Source organism: Eulemur rufifrons, chromosome 10, assembly GCF_041146395.1.
Source record: "Eulemur rufifrons isolate Redbay chromosome 10, OSU_ERuf_1, whole genome shotgun sequence".
NCBI classification, from domain to species: domain Eukaryota; kingdom Metazoa; phylum Chordata; class Mammalia; order Primates; family Lemuridae; genus Eulemur; species Eulemur rufifrons.
The window spans coordinates 12,872,454-12,891,629 of record NC_090992.1 but is presented as its reverse complement, the minus strand read 5'-3'; the positions used below and the strand labels follow the sequence as shown (position 1 = coordinate 12,891,629).

At 38.7% G+C, this 19,176-nt stretch overlaps 1 protein-coding gene across 4 annotated transcripts in view; it reads left to right on the top strand.

The window, feature by feature from the left end:
• Positions 1-8,947, top strand: part of CPEB4 (cytoplasmic polyadenylation element binding protein 4) — a 64,771-nt gene extending 55,824 nt beyond the window's left edge. For all 4 annotated transcript variants that reach the window (XM_069483848.1, XM_069483849.1, XM_069483847.1 and 1 more), the window contains 5 exons: positions 312-401; positions 772-890; positions 2,854-2,968; positions 4,099-4,280; positions 6,443-8,947. In XM_069483848.1, coding sequence (XP_069339949.1) covers positions 312-401; positions 772-890; positions 2,854-2,968; positions 4,099-4,280; positions 6,443-6,670 — 734 coding nt within the window. In that variant the 3' untranslated portion in view covers positions 6,671-8,947. The remainder of the gene's footprint in view (positions 1-311; positions 402-771; positions 891-2,853; positions 2,969-4,098; positions 4,281-6,442) is intronic.
• Positions 8,948-19,176: the final 10,229 nt, after the last annotated feature.

Genomic DNA, 19,176 nt, shown 5'->3' with positions numbered 1-19,176 from the left:
CCTTGCTTTGAGCAGGTACCAACAGTTGTACTTTGGGATTACAGGACATCATGTCAGAAAGAATGATGAATGGATGGCTGACTGGCTAGATTGATTTGTGCAATATATAGATAGAGGAGGAAGGGGAAGAGAGAAGGAAGGGGGAGAAGGCAAATGTGCAAAATATTAATAGTTGGGGAGGCTAGATGAAGGGGAGGTAGAAGTTCCTTGTACTGTTCTTGTAAATAGTAGATTTGAAACTTTTTTTTTAAACTACCTCCAAAAACTGATCATAAAAATATTTAAATCTACTTTTTTGCTTTGTTCATTAGATGAGATCACAGCTAGTTTTCGTCGCTTTGGTCCTTTGATTGTAGATTGGCCTCATAAAGCAGAAAGCAAATCCTATTTTCCTCCTAAAGGTAATTCTCAAGATTCATTATACTTATACAATTTATCCTCAGATTGTTTAATGTTTAGCCTTTTCATAAATGTTCACTTTCACCGTAAAAATTTTTGTTTACTTATTTTCCCAAATGTATCTTTAAAATTTCTACTTAGTATACTTTTAATTCAAATTTAATTTTACTCTAAAAGATGTTTCAAGATACTATCAAAATGAACTATATGTTGATATTATCAGACTTCTGGTATAAATATTAAGTTTTAATTTTTGTGTGTATATTTTTCTATTCCTTTTCCTTTCCTTTAGTTGTAGTTTATGCATCCTTTCCCCTGAAGAATTACCAAAAAATAGGAAAACATATAAACCTTCTTTTTCATTTTTCTTAGGCTATGCATTCCTGCTATTTCAAGATGAAAGCTCTGTTCAGGCTCTCATTGATGCATGCATTGAAGAAGATGGAAAACTCTACCTGTGTGTATCGAGCCCCACTATCAAGGATAAGCCAGTAAGTGCAGTCTAGCATTAAACAGCTTCTTGTTTTTGCCTCCATTCATTTGTTCTATTTGAAAAACCCACAGACGTCTTGATGTATCTAGTATACTTAATTGACATGTTTGTAAGTAGAATCTAAATAAAAGTGTCTTGTTGTTGTTAAGCTCCTAACATTGACATTCTGTTTATTTGTACACATCATTTTGACATTGAATTTTTGGTTAGTTGAAATATAATTGGTAAATCTTTGTTTTTACTTCACCTGATAATGCATTTGATAAAGATAAAGTAGGTGAATTTCCTCTGAATAATGGAATTCAAATCACAAATATATGTATGTCTTTCTGTTTCCTCCTTTATTTTGATCAAGATTTTACTCGATACTGTTTTTAACTTTTTGTATACGGTACTCTCCCAAAGTAGAATGAATTATGTATATACATGTACAGGTACATTGCATAGTGTTTTTTTTCTTTTTGGAAAAGTTTTTCTTTATCATAAAATTTAGTCTTTAGTAACAGTAGCAGCTGGCCTGTTTTGATGAATCTGGCAAATTGACAATTTATTATTACTCAGCCATACCTAATGAATGGTGGGGCATGATGCAGAATGGATTCATCAGTGGTCCCAGCTTAAGCAATAATTTGTGGAGCTTGTCTTGGTGTCTTGGGTTGTCTAGGTCAGAAACCTTTTTCTAAGAGTTCCTGTAATCTGGACTCCTTTGCTTGACTTGTTTATGTTCTCTGCCAATACTCATAGGCATTTGAATTTAGGATCTCTCATCTAGGACTTTGTTGGTGTGCATATTTGGGAATATTCCACTATCAACCTATAGCCTTTGGTGTGGGCATTTGTTCAGTCAAATGCTCTATCACTGACCTATACCCCCAGGTGTAGGCATTTGTAACAGTTAATAACTGCAAACAATTTTAAATGAGGCACATGATTCTTGATTGAGTTTAAATAATAGGCACACTGAAGTGTTTATCACAAAAAAGTCTGTTGCAGGTATCAATGTTTTTATTTTGAAAACCTTTTTGAAATAATGCAACAGATTTGTTACTATCAAGGGTAGTTTGCATTTCTTGGACATACATTGGTTGGACACACAGTCATGGTTTACTTAGCACTGTATACTGATTGGCAGTGGATATCATGCTACATTTTTTTACTTTTTAAATTTTCATTTATTTTAATTTTATTATTTTTGTTTTCTCTTTTGTTTTTCTTTTTTTGTTGTTTTTTGTTTGTTTGTTTACCATGCTAAATTTAAATTATGTAGATATTAGAGGATTGGGTAGGCCCAAATAAGCTGAAAAGCAGGTAATTACCTACAGATAATTAAGAACATGTTGGCCGGGCGTGGTGGCTCACGCCTGTAATCCTAACACTCTGGGAGGCCGAGGTGGGCGGATCGTTTGAGCTCAGGAGTTCGAGACCAGCCTGAGCAAGAGCGAGACCCCATCTCTACTAAAAATAGAAAGAAATTATATGGACAGCTAAAAATATATATAGAAAAAATTAGCCGGGCATGGTGGCGCATGCCTGTAGTCCCAGCTACTTGGGAGGCTGAGACAGGAGGATCGCTTGAGCTCAGGAGTTTGAGGTTGCTGTGAGCTAGGCTGACGCCACGGCACTCACTCTAGCCTTGGCAACAGAGTGAGACTCTGTCTCAAAAAAAAAAAAAAAAAAAAAGAACATGTTAAGTGATTTGGCTCATATTAATAACAGGCAATTAAATTGAACTTTCCACCATGGTTTAGTTTACTCATGATGAAAGTTCTTGAGTAAAATAAACCAATGAAATGAAAGGTTGGTATACACTATTTTTAAGTCTTCTAGTTTTATAGCCTTATTGATTTGTAATGACATGAGTTATTGCTTTTAAAACATAAAATACTCTTAAAATTTAAAATTTTTTCCCCTATCAATTGGTTATATTAAGAATGAGACATTTTGGTTTGTACATTCCCCAGGTACAGATTCGGCCTTGGAATCTTAGTGACAGTGACTTTGTGATGGATGGTTCACAGCCTCTTGACCCACGAAAAACTATATTTGTTGGTGGTGTTCCTCGACCGTTACGAGCTGGTATGATCAAACACAAAACCATCTGTATCCTTTAGCATAACAAATATGAAGATTTTCAGGATAAATTCTCCATAAGCATTTCAGTTAATGTCGAAGAGAGAGTTCTAGAATCAAAGTGTGTGGGTTTGAATTCATGTGTTCTGCTCCCAGTTAAGAGTTGGGTGACCTTGGACAAATCATATAATTTCTCTAATTCTCAATGTCCTCATCTGTTAAGTGGGGTAAAACGTGTGTGTATTTCATAGAGTTGTTTTGAGGATTAAATGAGATAACCAATGCAAAGTACTTAGTGTAGGGCCCCGTAATGCTAAGTGTCACTGTCGGAAAGAAAAGCCCCCCCAGAATAGCGTATGCATTCAGATGTTCCGTGTTTGTTTCCCATGTCCTCATTTGCCCAATAGCTGTTTACTGAGCTCTGAAATACAAGAGTTCTCAGCAGTGCACCATGTTTTTAGAGTGGTACTTACAGAAGAAATTAGATCCCTGACTGCAAGTAATTTGAAGTTTAATAGTATAAATGAGGTAAATGAATAAGAATGCAGTTTCAAGATTGTAACATTTCATGGAGAAGAGGATGCATTCATTATTTCAAGTTTTTCTTTTTTATGATAAATTGGTTAATAGCTAGACTGTGGGAAAGATAACAGTTTAGATGGAGATAAGCTAGGAGGGCCCTCAAACAAAGAATCTACCAGTTAGTATTCTAGTGTTCAAATAATTATTTACATTAATCAATACATTAACTGGTAAATCTATGGTAGCAACATGGCATAGAACCGACAAACCTGGGTGCCAAGCCCAGCACTATCACTTAACAATCTGTGACCTTGGACAGATTGATCATCCTCTGTGCCTCAGTTTCCTCAGGAAATTACTACCTACTTCACAGGGTTGTTGTGAAGATTAAAAGAAAACATTGTAAAATACCTAGCAAAGCCCCTGCCCATAGTTAAAAAATTAAAGATTAGCACAGTGGACAGTTGTCCACGGTTGTAGTAATAAGTTTGATTTTAATAATTATTATAATGATATGAGCTCAGAGTACAAATGAATTGTTTTTGATGAAACCATTGGTGAGCCAGATAAATTTTCCTGATTTCAAATACCCTCTGCGCTCCTTTCTTATTTAGTGGAGCTTGCAATGATAATGGATCGGCTGTATGGAGGTGTGTGCTATGCTGGGATTGATACCGACCCTGAGCTAAAATACCCAAAAGGAGCTGGGCGAGTCGCATTCTCTAATCAACAGAGTTACATAGCTGCTATCAGTGCCCGCTTTGTTCAGCTGCAGCACGGAGAGATAGATAAACGGGTAAGTCCTAGACTTCATTCTTGAAAGTTCCAGAAATGGTCCTCTAAATGTGTCATTACCAAGATTAGAGTGGGGGGATTTTATGTGATAATAAATTGACTATAGGGTCAATTTAGATTTATTCTCTATAATACATTTTGGAATTTCTTATGAATTTCTTTTTTATCTCTTAATTTTTTTGAGTAACCTAACCAGAACACTATAATCAGTTTACTTGAGTTAATTTGATCTTCCCTAAACTATAACTTTCATCTATTCAGTCAGTGAGTCACTCAATAAATATTACCACCAAATCCTTTGAGCTATGTTGTATCAGGTATACAAGATGAATGCCCTTGAGATCTCCTGACTTTTTTTTTTTTTTTTAAATCTGGAACATCATGAATACCTTAGTAAGCCCTATTTCTCAATGAATTATATTCACAGATTTATTTTTTAGCTTTCTGTTTCATGCATTGAACAAATGTTTTCTTGCCCAGGACAAGAAGTCCCTGTCCTCATGAGTTTCTGTTCTAGCAGATAGAACCGTGTCTTACACCAGTACTACTCAAAGTGGGGCCTGTGAACCGGCTGCCAGTCTGCCAACTGTTATTAGTTTGTGGTAAGATAGGAATTTACACCAGAATGTTCATCAGCTACATTACTAAGCACAATGTTTAGTTCAGCTGACGATTTTTTTTCATGGAAGGACCTTCTTTATGAAGGAGGCAATGTTAATTTATGTTGTTGTATAGCCTCTTTATTTATTGGCATACTGGCACTTTCATTAGCACTGGCTTTAATATCTAACACTCTGAGACATTGTGCTCAAAAAAATCTTTATTGATTGATTTTATCATGCTGTTCGTAATTCAGTATGTAGAAATGATCAAGTTTCTACATGTATATTCTACTTCATGTCCTGTATATTCTACTTCATGTTTCCTGTCATGTATATTCTACTTCAGTGGCAGTGAAAAATTTAAGAAAATAGTGGTGCTCCTACAATACTGTGAATATATTAAAGAGAAAGGTGTGTATTCTATTATAAACATGGGGAAAGGGGACAAGATTAGTTGCAGTATAAGTTAATATGCCTACTTGTTTTTTATGCACACTAAAAAATAAATCTACATCTCACAGCTTCATTCCAACATGAGTTTCAGAGTTGTGGGATTAGTCGTTAGAAATTCAGATTGAATTTGTGTTCCTCTGCAATGAAATCTTTTGATCAACGTTCTTGCTCTGCGGATATTATGATATCATGGAGCGGCCTAGGAGTCAGAGGCCTAGTGCTCTCCTATTTCCTTACGGCTAACCTTTGTCAGGATTCCTTGTCAGACTTGGATGGCACCAGTGGTGGTGATAGCCTGGTGTGAGGGAGTGTCAACCATGAGTCTCTCTAAGACTAAAAATAACCAACTCTTTTCTAGCTGGTGAATTAACAGCCAGGTGATTTTTAAATACTCATGAGGTTCAAATGACAGGTTGGCAAATTGAGCACTGGAACAGGCTCAGTTTTATCCATTCACCTCTGACTTTTAGACTCGGGTAAACCATTCTTACTGACAAAGAACAAAGCAAGGTTTTAGACTGTGAGTACTATGGCTGCATCTTATTTTACCAGAGTTCCAGGTTTGCGATTATAACCCAAGATGTATGCAGTAGAAATAGAAACCATGAACCAGGCTTTACAACAACTCAGAAGTTCATAATACAGAAGTCAGGCCTCTTCCCACTGATTTGAACACTGAACTGTTTTGTGGAACTTGGATCCTCTTAGTTGGTTTTGATTAAATATATGATTCCACATATGACAAAAAGCCAGATCCACTAATTAAAATGAAGGTTTGTATCTATGAAAAATTTCCTGTGGGTTTAATCTCTTGATGTTCTGGTCTAAACACTTGGCTTCACTTTGTGATTTCTGGTGAAGCCCTTTTTTTCCTTTGAAGGGTGTTTATTTAATAAGACAAAAATGTAAAATGATAGACATAAAGGCCTTACGAGGTTCTTAAAAGATGACCTATCTTAACTTCAGTAAGTGAATTATTAGTTCTTCCTTTGTGGGCACCTGGGAACAGACTCACTCACACAGTGGATGGAAATATACACATACGGTAGGTGTTACCTGGTCCAGGCACTGAAAAACGTCAACTCCCTTCTTTCACTTTTGATTGCAGGTGGAAGTTAAGCCATATGTCTTGGATGATCAGCTGTGTGATGAATGTCAGGGGGCCCGTTGTGGGGGAAAATTTGCTCCATTTTTCTGTGCTAATGTTACCTGTCTGCAGTATTACTGTGAATATTGCTGGGCTGCTATTCATTCTCGTGCTGGCAGGGAATTCCACAAGCCCCTGGTGAAGGAAGGCGGTGACCGCCCTCGGCATATTTCATTCCGCTGGAACTAAAGGATAACTACAGTGCTCATTTTCAGGCCTCAGAATAAGTGCACTCTTCTGTTCGTTCTTACCCCTTCCTCAACCTCTTCACGCTGGCATGTCCTTTTGTAGCAGTCTGTAACTTAACAATAGTATAATGAACAGAATGACCTATAATATAGGTGTTTTGTAGATTCTTGTGTCACTGCAAACAATATGTATGAACTCCTTTTTCATATTGCCATCAGGTTGCATAGAAGTTTTATTCTCTTGTTTTGTTTGAGACCAAGAGGATCCAAACTTCCTGCAACATTTTCTTAGAGGAGAGAGAGAAATATTAAAAGAGAAATGAAACAATAGAGTATTTTGGGTTTTTAATTAAATTATTGTTAATAATATAACATATAAGAATACTTTTATTAAAATAACCGTGCAACAATAACACTATCGGTCTATCTGACACAGTTTTTCCCCAGGGAAGTGCTTTTGCCTTGTCCTTTCTTTTCTTCCATCTTTTTTGTCTCTCTCTTTTTTCCATCCCCTTTTTATTCTTTTAACAGCAATGGAGGAAGTTAACAATTTTTAACAGGAAAGAGCATGTTAAAGCAAACAAATGCATGAGCAAGATTGAGCAGCATTATAATTAATTTTAAGGGTTTTGAGGCTGAACATAATTTCATTATCCCTCAAAGTTACTACCACATCAGAAAAAAAAAAAAAAAATAGTAAAGTCGGCAGAGCTAGGTTTTTTTTTCTTTTAAACAGTTTTCAAAATTCAGAATGTAAAAATTGGGCAAATTTACTACTGAGGGGAGTGCACTTATTTATTTAACTTACTTATCTAGTCACAGCCCCAGGAAACCTACCAAAGCTAGAATTAGAGACAACTGGTGGGAAAACTAGCATTTCCTTTCCTAAAGAACAAATGTAAAAGTTTTATTTTTGATGTTATATATAAACTCTATATCCCAATTTACTAACATTCATCAGGTGTCAGCCTTTGCTCTCCATTTTGACGTTAAAAAACACCAACAACAGATCTAGAGATACCTCAAGGATATCATTTTTGATTTTGTGTTATAGTACACTTGTAGCCAAAACTGGAGGACAACCAATATACAAATTGGCTGCTGATTGGGTTACTTTTAGATTTAAAGTTACTTTGGGTATCCTGTAATTTAGTTGTAACATAGAAAATGGAAAAAAAAAGAAAAAAAAAGTTAAGTAGTTGCAAAGTGTTTTGCACTGTTGAATTAAGTAACTGTGTAAATCTGTGCAAAGGTACGTATGTTTATCTTACTCTTCCTATAAAGTAAAATAACATTACAGTTTCAGAATTTAGCATGGGACATAGTCAGTGTTTGAAGTGCCAACTTCATCAAGTAATGCATGCTTTATTATAAATAAAATTCTAGCTTTGAAAGGCATTATGTGTTGAACAGTATGCTTCAGGGGTAAATTTAAAATAGTCTCTTGAAGCTCTTGAAGTCATGGAAGTAACTTTTATTTTAATTGACATTCTCTTCTTAAATGCCCTATCCATCATTAAAAGGATTATTATCAGTGGGCAAATCGTTAAATAATAATAATCATAACAAAATTGAACAGCAGTCTTGCTAGTTGTGCTACCTAACATTACCATCTTGGATCCTTCAAAACCAAAGACTTGCCCCAGCGCTGCTGTGGAACCACCTGGCTGATGACCCCTACTGGTGATCTTTAGGAAAAGCAGGCCTTTATTTTTAATACAGGCTTTAATGAACAGTACCTGTTAAGTTCCAAAGGTCAAAATGGAGGCATTTGCTGTCTAATAGTCAAACATAGAAAGGGAGCTGCTTTAAAGAATTCCCTGCAAATATTGAAAGCAGTCATGCGAATGGAGGGTGCTCTTGTGTAGCTGGTCAGGGACTTTTTTTTCTTTTCTCCTGAACTACATAATTCTAATTGGAATGTTCATTTGCCTCTTCTTATTCTTTTAAATGCTTGTAGGTGGCTTGGGGTGTGCTATTGTGCTGTTCCTACTCAGTAAACAGGTATGATGAGTTAACAAGAAATAACACTGTTTGAAAACTAGCTTTGAATAATAATTTTTCCCTTTGTACATGACCTGCTGAATTTCGGTACAGTGTTTTTGTAGCTAACTTATTTTGTCATGCACATAATGTATATTTGTTATGCACTACTTTTGTATATCTTGTTTTTCCAACAGTGAACATTTTTAGGCACACTTTTCACTGACGGGATATCTCTTTATGCAATACCTCAATTTTTCATATTGCAAAGAGTAGCTTTTTGTACTTTTATTACTGAGAGATCTTCATATACTTCATTTTTTAATATAAATAATTTTAATAAATTTTATTTTCTTATATTCTGCTTTTTATACATTTCAGTGCTCTGCATACATTTTAAATTATGAATGTTGTGCACTGGCAATGCTATTTTAGAGTCTGCAGAGAAGAGAAAGCATGTTGCTTAAACATTCTTCCCCAGCACCAGCTATTGGTGTACCTATAATTTAAGAAATAGTCTATGTAAAGTCACAAATTAATGAAAAAAATTCGCATGAAAATGACAGATAACACTGTAGTTCCTTAAAAAAATTAAATGCATAAGCATAGGGTAGAAATTTAAAATAACAAAATTGTCTACAGCTTCTTACTAAGTTTTTAAAATTATTCATAAAATGCAGACATTTTTGGTGAATGTTAGCCATTTTTAATATTAATAAATTGATGTTAAGTGTTTGATTCAGAGATGTCTGCTCTTTTAAATTATATATAAGAAAAAAAAAATAGCCTGCCGTGGGACAGGTGTGTAATGTTAGTATGCATGACTAATGTAAGAAATTGTTATTCTACTAATATTTACTTGTGATTGTGTGACAAGTGTGTTTACAGATTATTTGGTTACACTTCAATTTACAGGGCATAAACAATGATTATCTATTACTCTGAACTTTATTGATTACATGTTCGACAGATTACATGGGATTGTAGTTGGGAGTTACCATGTAACTCAAACATAATTAACATGTAATTAGTTTACAGATTTTAGGGTGTCACTTCAATTCACCAAGCATGTAGTTCTAGCGCACTAGCATGGCACCAGCCATGTACTTACAATGTAGTTACAGAGTAATTACATGGTTATTTTTGCAATGTAAAATAAAGTGTTTCTGATTATTTTCTATGTAAAGGAACCCTCTCCTTTCCCTTTCTGGTCCCCACGCTTTGGTATAATATATATACTTCTCCATACACAGACCTCTGCAGAATGCAAAATAAAACTTGCAGTGAATGACTTTAGCATTTTATGAGAGTGCTGTTGGAAAGACTTGATAATTCACCCCTTTTGTTTTGAAGAGTTGAATCTTCTGTTAAAAGGTGATTTAAAACTTGAATGTGATGAATTGTGGCAAGTTAACTTCAAGTTATGTGCAATACTTATTTCAAACTTTTGAAAGATCTTTGCAGTGTAATTCTTTGTTTTTAATTGCAGACATTTAAAAATGTCATTTTCTACTGTTAAGAGTAATCCTCTTTCTTGCTGGTGTTTCTAAAGAAAAGAATCAGAAATCAATCTTTCTACTAATGTAAATTTGAGATTATTTTTAAAAATGGAATAAAAGAGGTTTTGGTCATTTGCTTTATTTTATTATCTTATTTTAAAGCTACTGTGATTGATAGCATTGTAAGAATCGGGACAATATTGTATTCAACTGTTTTATTTTTTATATTTTTAAAATTTAAAGTATAATTAGTTTTTATAATTTTCATCAGATTTTTGTTATATTTTTTGGAAGTGAAACTTTTAGCAAGTGGGTGTCTAGTTTTTACTAATCCCTAATTTTTTTTCCAGTGTATTGCTCATATTATCAGAAGGAAAAGTTATTTAAGTATGTCAGTTAATTGTACTACTTGGCTGAATTTCCATATAGTTTTTACTGTGTATGGGGAGGTTGTAGTATTTATTATAGCATTTTAAATAAGGGTAATTCATTTTTTATTAAAGTCATTTTCACGTTAAGTTCTTATTTTTGTATGTTCTACTCTTAAGTTATATAACACAGTTCCTTTTTTAAAAGAGTTCATTTGTTGAAGTGCTAGTGGAAAATTAATGTTATTAAATAGTTTGCAAATGACTATTTATACCAGTATGCATATAATTTTTAAATATTTGTAATGTGAGATGTTGAATGAATAAAACTTTTAACTCAGATTTATTTTAATATACTTATTTCTTTTCAACATAAGTAGATTATGCTTCCATGATTGGGAACATAACATTTAAAAATATTAGGAATATACTACTGAGCCAAGGCAGAACAAACCAATACGAAAAAATGTTCAGTCATGTGAATACTCGTGGCAAGGATGCCTAGCTCGGGTAAGCCTGTGGATGTTGGTGGGTGGTTGTGTCTTTGGCCTGTACTGTGTTAGTTCACCTGCTGCCCTGCAGAATCTTTATCTGTAGCCTTCAATGTGTGCATGGGGTGTCAGCCCAGGATCTAAGCATTCAGTCACCAGCTTAAGGCCAAATGTCCAATAGAAGTAAAGAACCAGTGTTTGTTTAATAATGAAAGTCAATAACTGGGAGGTCCAGTTTTGGGTCTTTGTCAATGAAGAGCCTTGATTTCTGGCCACTCTACAAGAGGACTTGAAAATAAGTCTCTTGACTTTGAACTCCCAGTTCTTCCCTATCCTAACGTAATAGGATATGGCCTCTGGGGATTATAATCTCCACAGCATGTCAATTGAAAATATTGTCAAGGCTGGCACAGTGGCTCACACTGTAATCCCAGGACTTTGGGAGGTGGAGGTGGCAGGATCCCTTGAGGCCAGGAATTTGAGACCAGCCTGGGCAACATAGTGAGACCCCATCTTTACAAAAAACTAAAATAAGAAAATTTTATCTTTGATTTGACCCATTAATCATGTAGACTATCAAATACCATAATGTATTAATATTTATATTTTAAACTACATTTTCAAACTTCTGATTTAAGGATTTGTTATCACAAAATATAGCACTGAGAATATCCTATTTTGTCAAATTTAATATCTTTCTTATCTCAAGACTAGAAGAAGCAATTCTTGTCCTGAAGCAAATGGACTGTGAAATTTTTTGTTTCTAAATGGTCTTTCCCCACATGCAACTCTTTCAACAGTAGGGATTCCTGAAGGGAAGGGCAGGGCCAGCAATGCTTAGGGTCCCCTAGGAGTGCCAGGTCACAGAAGTTTGACTGGACAGCTTCCCCTCCCTCGTATGTGGCAATACCCACCCCTTAAGAGTTCAATGAAGGGCCCTGAGGAGGCCTTTGGGACACAGGAGATGTGGGTGGCATTTGGTTGCCACCTATATAATATCCCTAAGCATTCTGGGATGGTTTCAGCATTTTAAGAGGGAAAAAAAATAACATGAGTATATTCAGTTTATTTTAGGAAATATTTATTTTAGGCAAATGATATATCAGCTGTAAGTGTTACAACAACCCTATCTTGAGATAATACATAGGTGAAATACTTTGGGTATTTTATTTATTTTTTATTTTATTTTATTTTTTTTTTTTTGAGACAGAGTCTCACTCTGTTGCCCGGGCTAGAGTGAGTGCCGTGGCGTCAGCCTAGCTCACAGCAACCTCAAACTCCTGGGCTTAAGCGATCCTACTGCCTCAGCCTCCCGAGTAGCTGGGACTACAGGCATGCGCCACCATGCCCGGCTAATTTTTTGTATATATATATTTTAGTTGTCCATATAATTTCTTTCTATTTTTAGTAGAGACGGGGTCTCCCTCTTGCTCAGGCTGGTCTCAAACTCCTGACCTTGAGCGATCCACCCGCCTCGGCCTCCCAGAGTGCTAGGATTACAGGCGTGAGCCACCGCGCCCGGCCACTTTGGGTATTTTAAATGACAGAACGGTGAGGATGGAAAGGGTGTGAAGGGCTCCCTGGGCTGTATTTCCTTATTCACCTAAACCCACCCGACAGGGAGAGTTCTCTAACCGATTCTTAACAGTCCAGTTGTTTCATAACCTCTTTTGGTAATGGGTTTGTGTCCACACCCAGTTCAGAAAGAAAATAAGTACTTTTTTTAGGGATTTTTTTTTTTTTTTTTTGGTTTGAGAAATACTCAAAGTCTTACAAAAGATCATGGGAAAACTAAATTCCTGATTTTAAAAATTAGAGAATATTAAAGATGTCAATGAAGTGAGTTAAAAACATTTAAGGGGTAATTATTTTCTGACGTGTGTAATGACAGAACAATAAACAAGAAGAAACTCTTAATATTCATTTCCCAAATTATGATCTTCAGAGGACTAGGATAGTCCTTTCCACAAGAAAAAAAAATCAAGTTTTATCATTAAGCTTAGAAAATGAGGCACCCTGTTTCTTGGAAAAGTCAAAATAATACACATTAGGTTATTAAGGCTCTGAGAAGTTCTGCATAAGGAAACCTGTTTACTTTGTTGAAAATGTGCCCCACCCCCAATTTCTTTGCTACAGACTCCAGGTACAGGTAACAGAGGATTCCACGGTACACACTTTGAGATATACCACTTGAACATTTTAGTATAATTACTCAGGTCAAGAAGCCTTAGAAACCTCACTTCGTTTCGTCATCCATATATGTGCCCTGTAACGGGGTTTTTCCACACTTACTTTACTGGAGTTCTGGGCACTTGCCTAGCTTCTAACTCCTGTCCCATTTCCAATGCATCTTCTTAACTCCCTCCTCCTCCTCCTTCTATCCCAGAAGAAAGAAAAGAGAAGTTAATGCTGTACAATAAAGCTCTTTTGAGTATGCTGTTCCCTGACGCACACCAGCCTGCTTCTCATGAGGACCACAAATACCGCTTCAGACAAGCAGCCTGTCCTTTAAATCCGCCCTTCTGTGATATGCGTCTGCCTTTCTGATCATTCATACCATTTCCTCCTTTAAAATTTTCTTTTGCAAACTTCTCTCAGCATCCCCCACCCCCATTCCCTGAGAACAGGGACCACTTGCTTTGAATAAACTCTACGAATTCAAAAATTGAACATTCGTGCCCAACAAGGTAAACTCTTATCTAGCAGTACCGATTCAGTGTTTCTTATTAGAGAACATTTCGTTTTGGCATGCCTTGAGTCTTCTCAGGATGTCTTAAGTTCTAGTCTTTCTCTAGTCAAATTGGGTGTCATCGTTGGCTGTCTGGAAAAAGCATCTTATTGTGTGTGATTCAGCGTGGTGGCCAGAGTTGGAAAAGTACAGTTTGTCTCAAGGAAGTTAAAAATGAACAGCAGGGTCCAAACCCAGAATGAGAGCGAAGCACCAGTGTTTTTGTGTTGCGTATCATGTGGTCACGTGGCAGAGAAAGCTGCTTGTGGGCAGATGGGGGGTGGAGGGCGGTGAGTCAGTGACTGACTACACATGCCAAAAGCTAAGCTTGAGCTTTCTTTATCCTTTTCATTGGAGTTCTATTTCAGGAAGCAGCACTTTGATACCTTAAAAATGTCAATGTGATCAAGCAAATGTCACCATTTTAAAGAGATTATTTTCAAGTCTTCTACCTCCCTGCAATATCAAAAGAGAGAAAAAGAAAAGAACCAAATATACCCAGTAATGACTCCCCAGAACCCACTAAAGGCAATAGGGCATTTAAAACTTGCTCTGAAATAAGTTACCCAAGAAGAGAGCTGGGAGGGGCGGTGGTAATACAAATCTGTGAAGGTTTCGGGTAGAATCCAGTGAAGACCTGAAGATTCCTTGCTTGGAGGAACGGAGGCATGATTCACCTCGTATTTGAGGGAAAAGCTTGTGGTCTTAACTGTTGGAAGGTTTGATTCCAAGGACCTGCTGGGGTGGGGTGGAGACTGGGGGTGGCAATGTGAAATGGCCTCATCTATGGGATGACCCTTGGCATTCCTGACTCTGCAATGACTGACTGATTTGGTCTGAAAGAGGGAACTAGTCACCTGTTATATGTCAGGCACTGACATTCTTTAGCAAGGTGAACACCCCTGTGAGTTATTGACTAGTATATAGAACCATCTCATGGAGAAAGTGGGTGACTTGGTCAAGGCCGTGCACACACACACATCTAGGACACGGTGAAGCCTAGATCCCAATTCTCATTTACCAAATCCCAATTTCTTCCCCTATAAACTATGCTGGATTAGCAATGGACAGATCAGGATTAAAAAAAGAAAAGAAAAGAAAGGAAAGAAAAGTAAAGTTGGATTTTGTTTTTAAAACAAAAATTTTGTTCCTAAACCTAATCTGGGTGTAAGTGTCATTCAAAAATATAGAGATAGGATGATAAGACGAAAGTTGTAAGAGAGGCTGTGAGTTTTGATGGAGAGTCCTAAAAGAGGTCACTTCTTCCCTAAGAGCTGTCTCAGTTAAGAGATCTGCTCAAGGTCACGGAGTTGGCTAGTGGGGCAGATGGAAGGCCCTGAGTTCTGTCAGGCACAGGGGCTCAGGTCTACCTCTGCGTTCTTATCTGCCTGAGTGGCCTCCACGAAGCCTGTGACTGTGGTTCAGCGGCCAGAACTGAATGGTATGCCTTTCCAGGAGTAGGGAGGGGCAAGGTAGTGGAAATGTCATTTCTGTTCACTTTGAGGAAGTACAGTATGGACTTAGTGCATATCTTTACTCTTGATTCAACTCCCAGGGGAACACACATCAATTTGGGATAGGAAACAAGGTAAAACGAGTGCCCTTTTCTCTATTATTGTGAACCCACGAGTTCCAGAAACAAACAGTTCTGGGATAACTGCTAGCTAGCACTGATGGCATGCTTACCAAGAGCCAAGACTTGTTCTCTAGGCACCTCTTTTCAACCTCCCCACAACCCTGTGAGATGAGTACTGTTATGCTCACTTTGAGATGACCAAAGTTCAGGAGGATTAACCAATCTGCAAAGCCAGTATTCAAACCCAGGCATGGAGGTTCCTGTTTCACCTCACCTCTCATAAATTTCCAACCTAACACATTTTATCAAAATTTGATTTTTCCCCCTGCATAGATTAAAAACTCACCAAGAGGTGATACTGAAAAAATACATATCCTTTAATGAACCAATTTAAGAATGATTCTTTACTCTTTATTTTGTTTCACAAAGATACCTGTAATGCTAATACGATAGCTACTCTTTGTCGTGGTTATGTCATCTCCCTAATTGTCAGGGCACTGAGAAGTGGCCCAAGCAACCAAAATCACATGGGTGCCAAGAAAGGAGATCTAGTTAGCTAAATGGATGAATGGCTAGGTGGGTAGGTGGACAGATGATAGAGAGATACAGACACATATATAAATCAGATTTTTTTTTTTTTAGATTCAAAGAAAAACCAAGGAGAAAGGGTTTTCCTTCTTTCTGTAGAACTATAATTGAATAACACATATACATACATATAGATACACGCATAGAAAATCAAGCCTCTCATGCATCTCATCCTTTGATACTCCATACAGTCTCTGTAATCTCACAAAAATAGTCCTGAAATTCAAAGGAATGGGGGAGAGACTTTCTTACTGATGTGTCCTTGTGAATTTTAAAACAACACTTGAACATTTTGCTTTTGGACTGGGATGTCAGAAGCGTCAAAATATATTTTTGCAGAGAATTTATATTCCTGATTTATACACACACACACGTACAAAAAGAAAGAAAAGAAGCATTTGCCATTTTTTAGAGCACCAGAGCTCTGGAACGCACAGCTTTGCTCCTTGCCGCAGCCTCCACAGCTGTTCTTGAACAGATGTGACGCTGTCGAGCCTGGAAGAACTGACTTAGAATGTTTGAACCTAGATTTGCAGCAAAACGTCCTTCTGAGGGAGATGTTAAGACCATGGCAGAACATTTACCAGCAATTTCCTTTTTCTTTGCCTTTTCTTTGTCTCAAGTCTAACAAAGACCAAACATGAAATTCTAAAATGAAAAAGGATGCACATGGGGACTCAGATTTAGTCCCATAAGTCTCTTAATAGGTCAGGATCAGCGGTCTTCCCTAAGGGGTGTCAGAAGGTGGGGTAAGGTGGAGAGTAGGGAGAATGGGAGGGCAGGAAGAGAAGGGAAGTGGAATTCGATTATCAAATGCAATTTTGTGTCCAGAAGGCAGCAGCTCCCTGTGCACGCACGCCCCATAGGAGGGATAGAACGCCTTCCACACTCCATGACCATCTCCTCTCTCTCCCAGGGTGAGGCAACTTTGCAGTGATACAGTCATCACCCATAAGGGGGGAAAACTGGAATTTTTCTATGCTTTCCTTTTACTTATTTTATATATTAATATTCTTTCCTTTGAATTCCATATGGAGAGTGGAGCTCCATAATCTTTGGGAATTGGGGTCCCCAATCTGGCTGGTTCTGACAGCAGTTAGAGCTGTCTAGCACGGAGTACTCAATAAATGCTAACTCTTATTATTACCATAATCAGTACTGTTGTTGCTGCCATTATTATCTACCCACTTCCCAAGGGCTGGTCCTGGAGCGGGGTTGAGGGCAAGGGTGGGAGCAGGGTCTCTGCTTCAGTGCTGCGGGTGGGAACCCTGTGGTGGCCTCTTCCATGTTTGTTTCCTCCTGGGATTCTCCGGGTTCCCACCTCATCCAGCCTGCAACAGTTGCCATGGTGACGGAGGAGGCGCCGAGGCTCTAGGCCACACGCTGCTACTGCTGTGCCCAGCTCTTGCTGTCTCTTTCCATCTTAGGGCCAGGATTCCTCCCGTGGTGGGGAGTCATGCACCACAGCAAGGGTGTTGAGTCTGTGCTACCAGACTGGACACAAACTCCAGAAGGGCTGTGTCTGGTTTTCTGGAAACTTCTGGATGAACCCCAAAATCTTTCTCTTTAGGGAAAGAAGCAGGAAGAGGAAGGAGGGGCTGGAAATTGGCCCCTTGTCCCTCAGCTGACAGCTCAATGATGTTGCCTTTGAGGAAACATGATTTTCAATTTCTCAATTATCTCCCCTTTGCCTTTATAAATAGCAAAAATATGTGAAGGTGGGCCCAGGCACTGTGTGGGATCGCAGAGCTGACCTGAGTTTGGGAGTCAGGCAAAGCTGGGCTCAAACTCCAAGGCCAAGGGTCATCATGGTTAGGGACGTGGCTCGGAGGTGTCAGTCCCTGCACCACCTCTGACTGACCCAGTGACCTTGGCCACATTAGGTAACCTCTGAGAATCCGTTTTCTCATGCATCAGAGGGGCGAATAGCGTCTCCGTCATAGGTGGCGGTAAGGATTAAGGAATCATGAACAAAGCGCTTACACCATGAACTCTAGATGCTCCCACTCTCATGACCATTACTGTCCCAGACCTGGCAGTTATTGGCCACAACTATCTTGGGAATGTCCTTTGCCCCCTGGAGATAATACTTACCCCATCCACCCCTGCAGCTAGGGTGGAACAGAAATCTGGCTTTTCTGTGGCCTTGCAAAAACCCTCCAGCAGCTCCCCGTTCCTGGAAATAAACTCTACGTGTCTCCCTGAGCCCCCAAGGCCTCGAAGGACCTGGCCCAGCTCCCAACCTGCCCTCCCACCTGTCCCTCTCCTGCGCTCCTGCCTGGGCCCCTCCCGGTTCTTGCGATGCGAGCCCCTGTCCTGGCGCAGGGTCTTGTCACAGGCTATTTCCTCAGTGGGAAATTATCTGCCTGTCCCTGACTGCCCCCTTCTTCGCTTCAACTCAGAACGGAGCTGGCTCCTTGTCCTTCTGGACTCGGCTGGCCAGTCACGTCCTCCCTCTGAGAGAACAGCCTGGGTCACTCTTTCTAAAGCCCTCCCCTCGTCACCACTTTTTGTCATCAGAAGCACTCTTTCTGACTGGCACTTATTATGACGTGTAATCATCACTATGTATCATTTATTTACCTTTTTTGGGGGGGGACAAATATTGTCTGGCTCATATTTGCGTCCTCAGGGCGCATCTTGTGCCTTGCTCCTGGTAAGTGCTTAATAAATGTTTGCTGAGTGAGTGATAACAGGATCCCTGTGTTCTCTTTCCTAGAACTGCTCTCAAATTGCCGTTTAGATAGAGGAGGGCTGTGCTTCAGGAGGAGGGCTGGCAGCTAGTGGGGCCCCAAGGCTTTGACATTTCACAGGGAAAGTAGATTGGAATGCCTGATAAAGGTAGCTGGGAGCACTCAGGCGAGAATATGCAAAAAGTTCACCTGGGATCTTGTTAAAACACAGGTTCTGAGTCTGCATTTCTAACAAGCTGCCAGGTGAGCCTGATGCTACTGCTGCTTCTCAGTAGCAAGAACTTCGTTCTTGAGAAAGCTGTGGATTTTTGGACCTTGGAGTAATGAGGACAGGCTGAGTGCAGGGGCCGGGAGAGCAGAGTGGGTTGTGAGTGGGCCTCCTGTCTGGAAACTGCTCCCTACTGACTCAGGCCCTAGGGAAAGGGGGGAGGAGGAGAGAGCTGCCTCCTCCCTATGCCCCAGCTGACCAGCCTGGGACAAGGCCTAGGGGGTGTGATGTGTTATTTTTTAGAGTTGCCTTAGTCCCCGGCAGAGAATTCCATCCAGGAGTTTGCTCATTCATTCAATCATTCATTTCATCC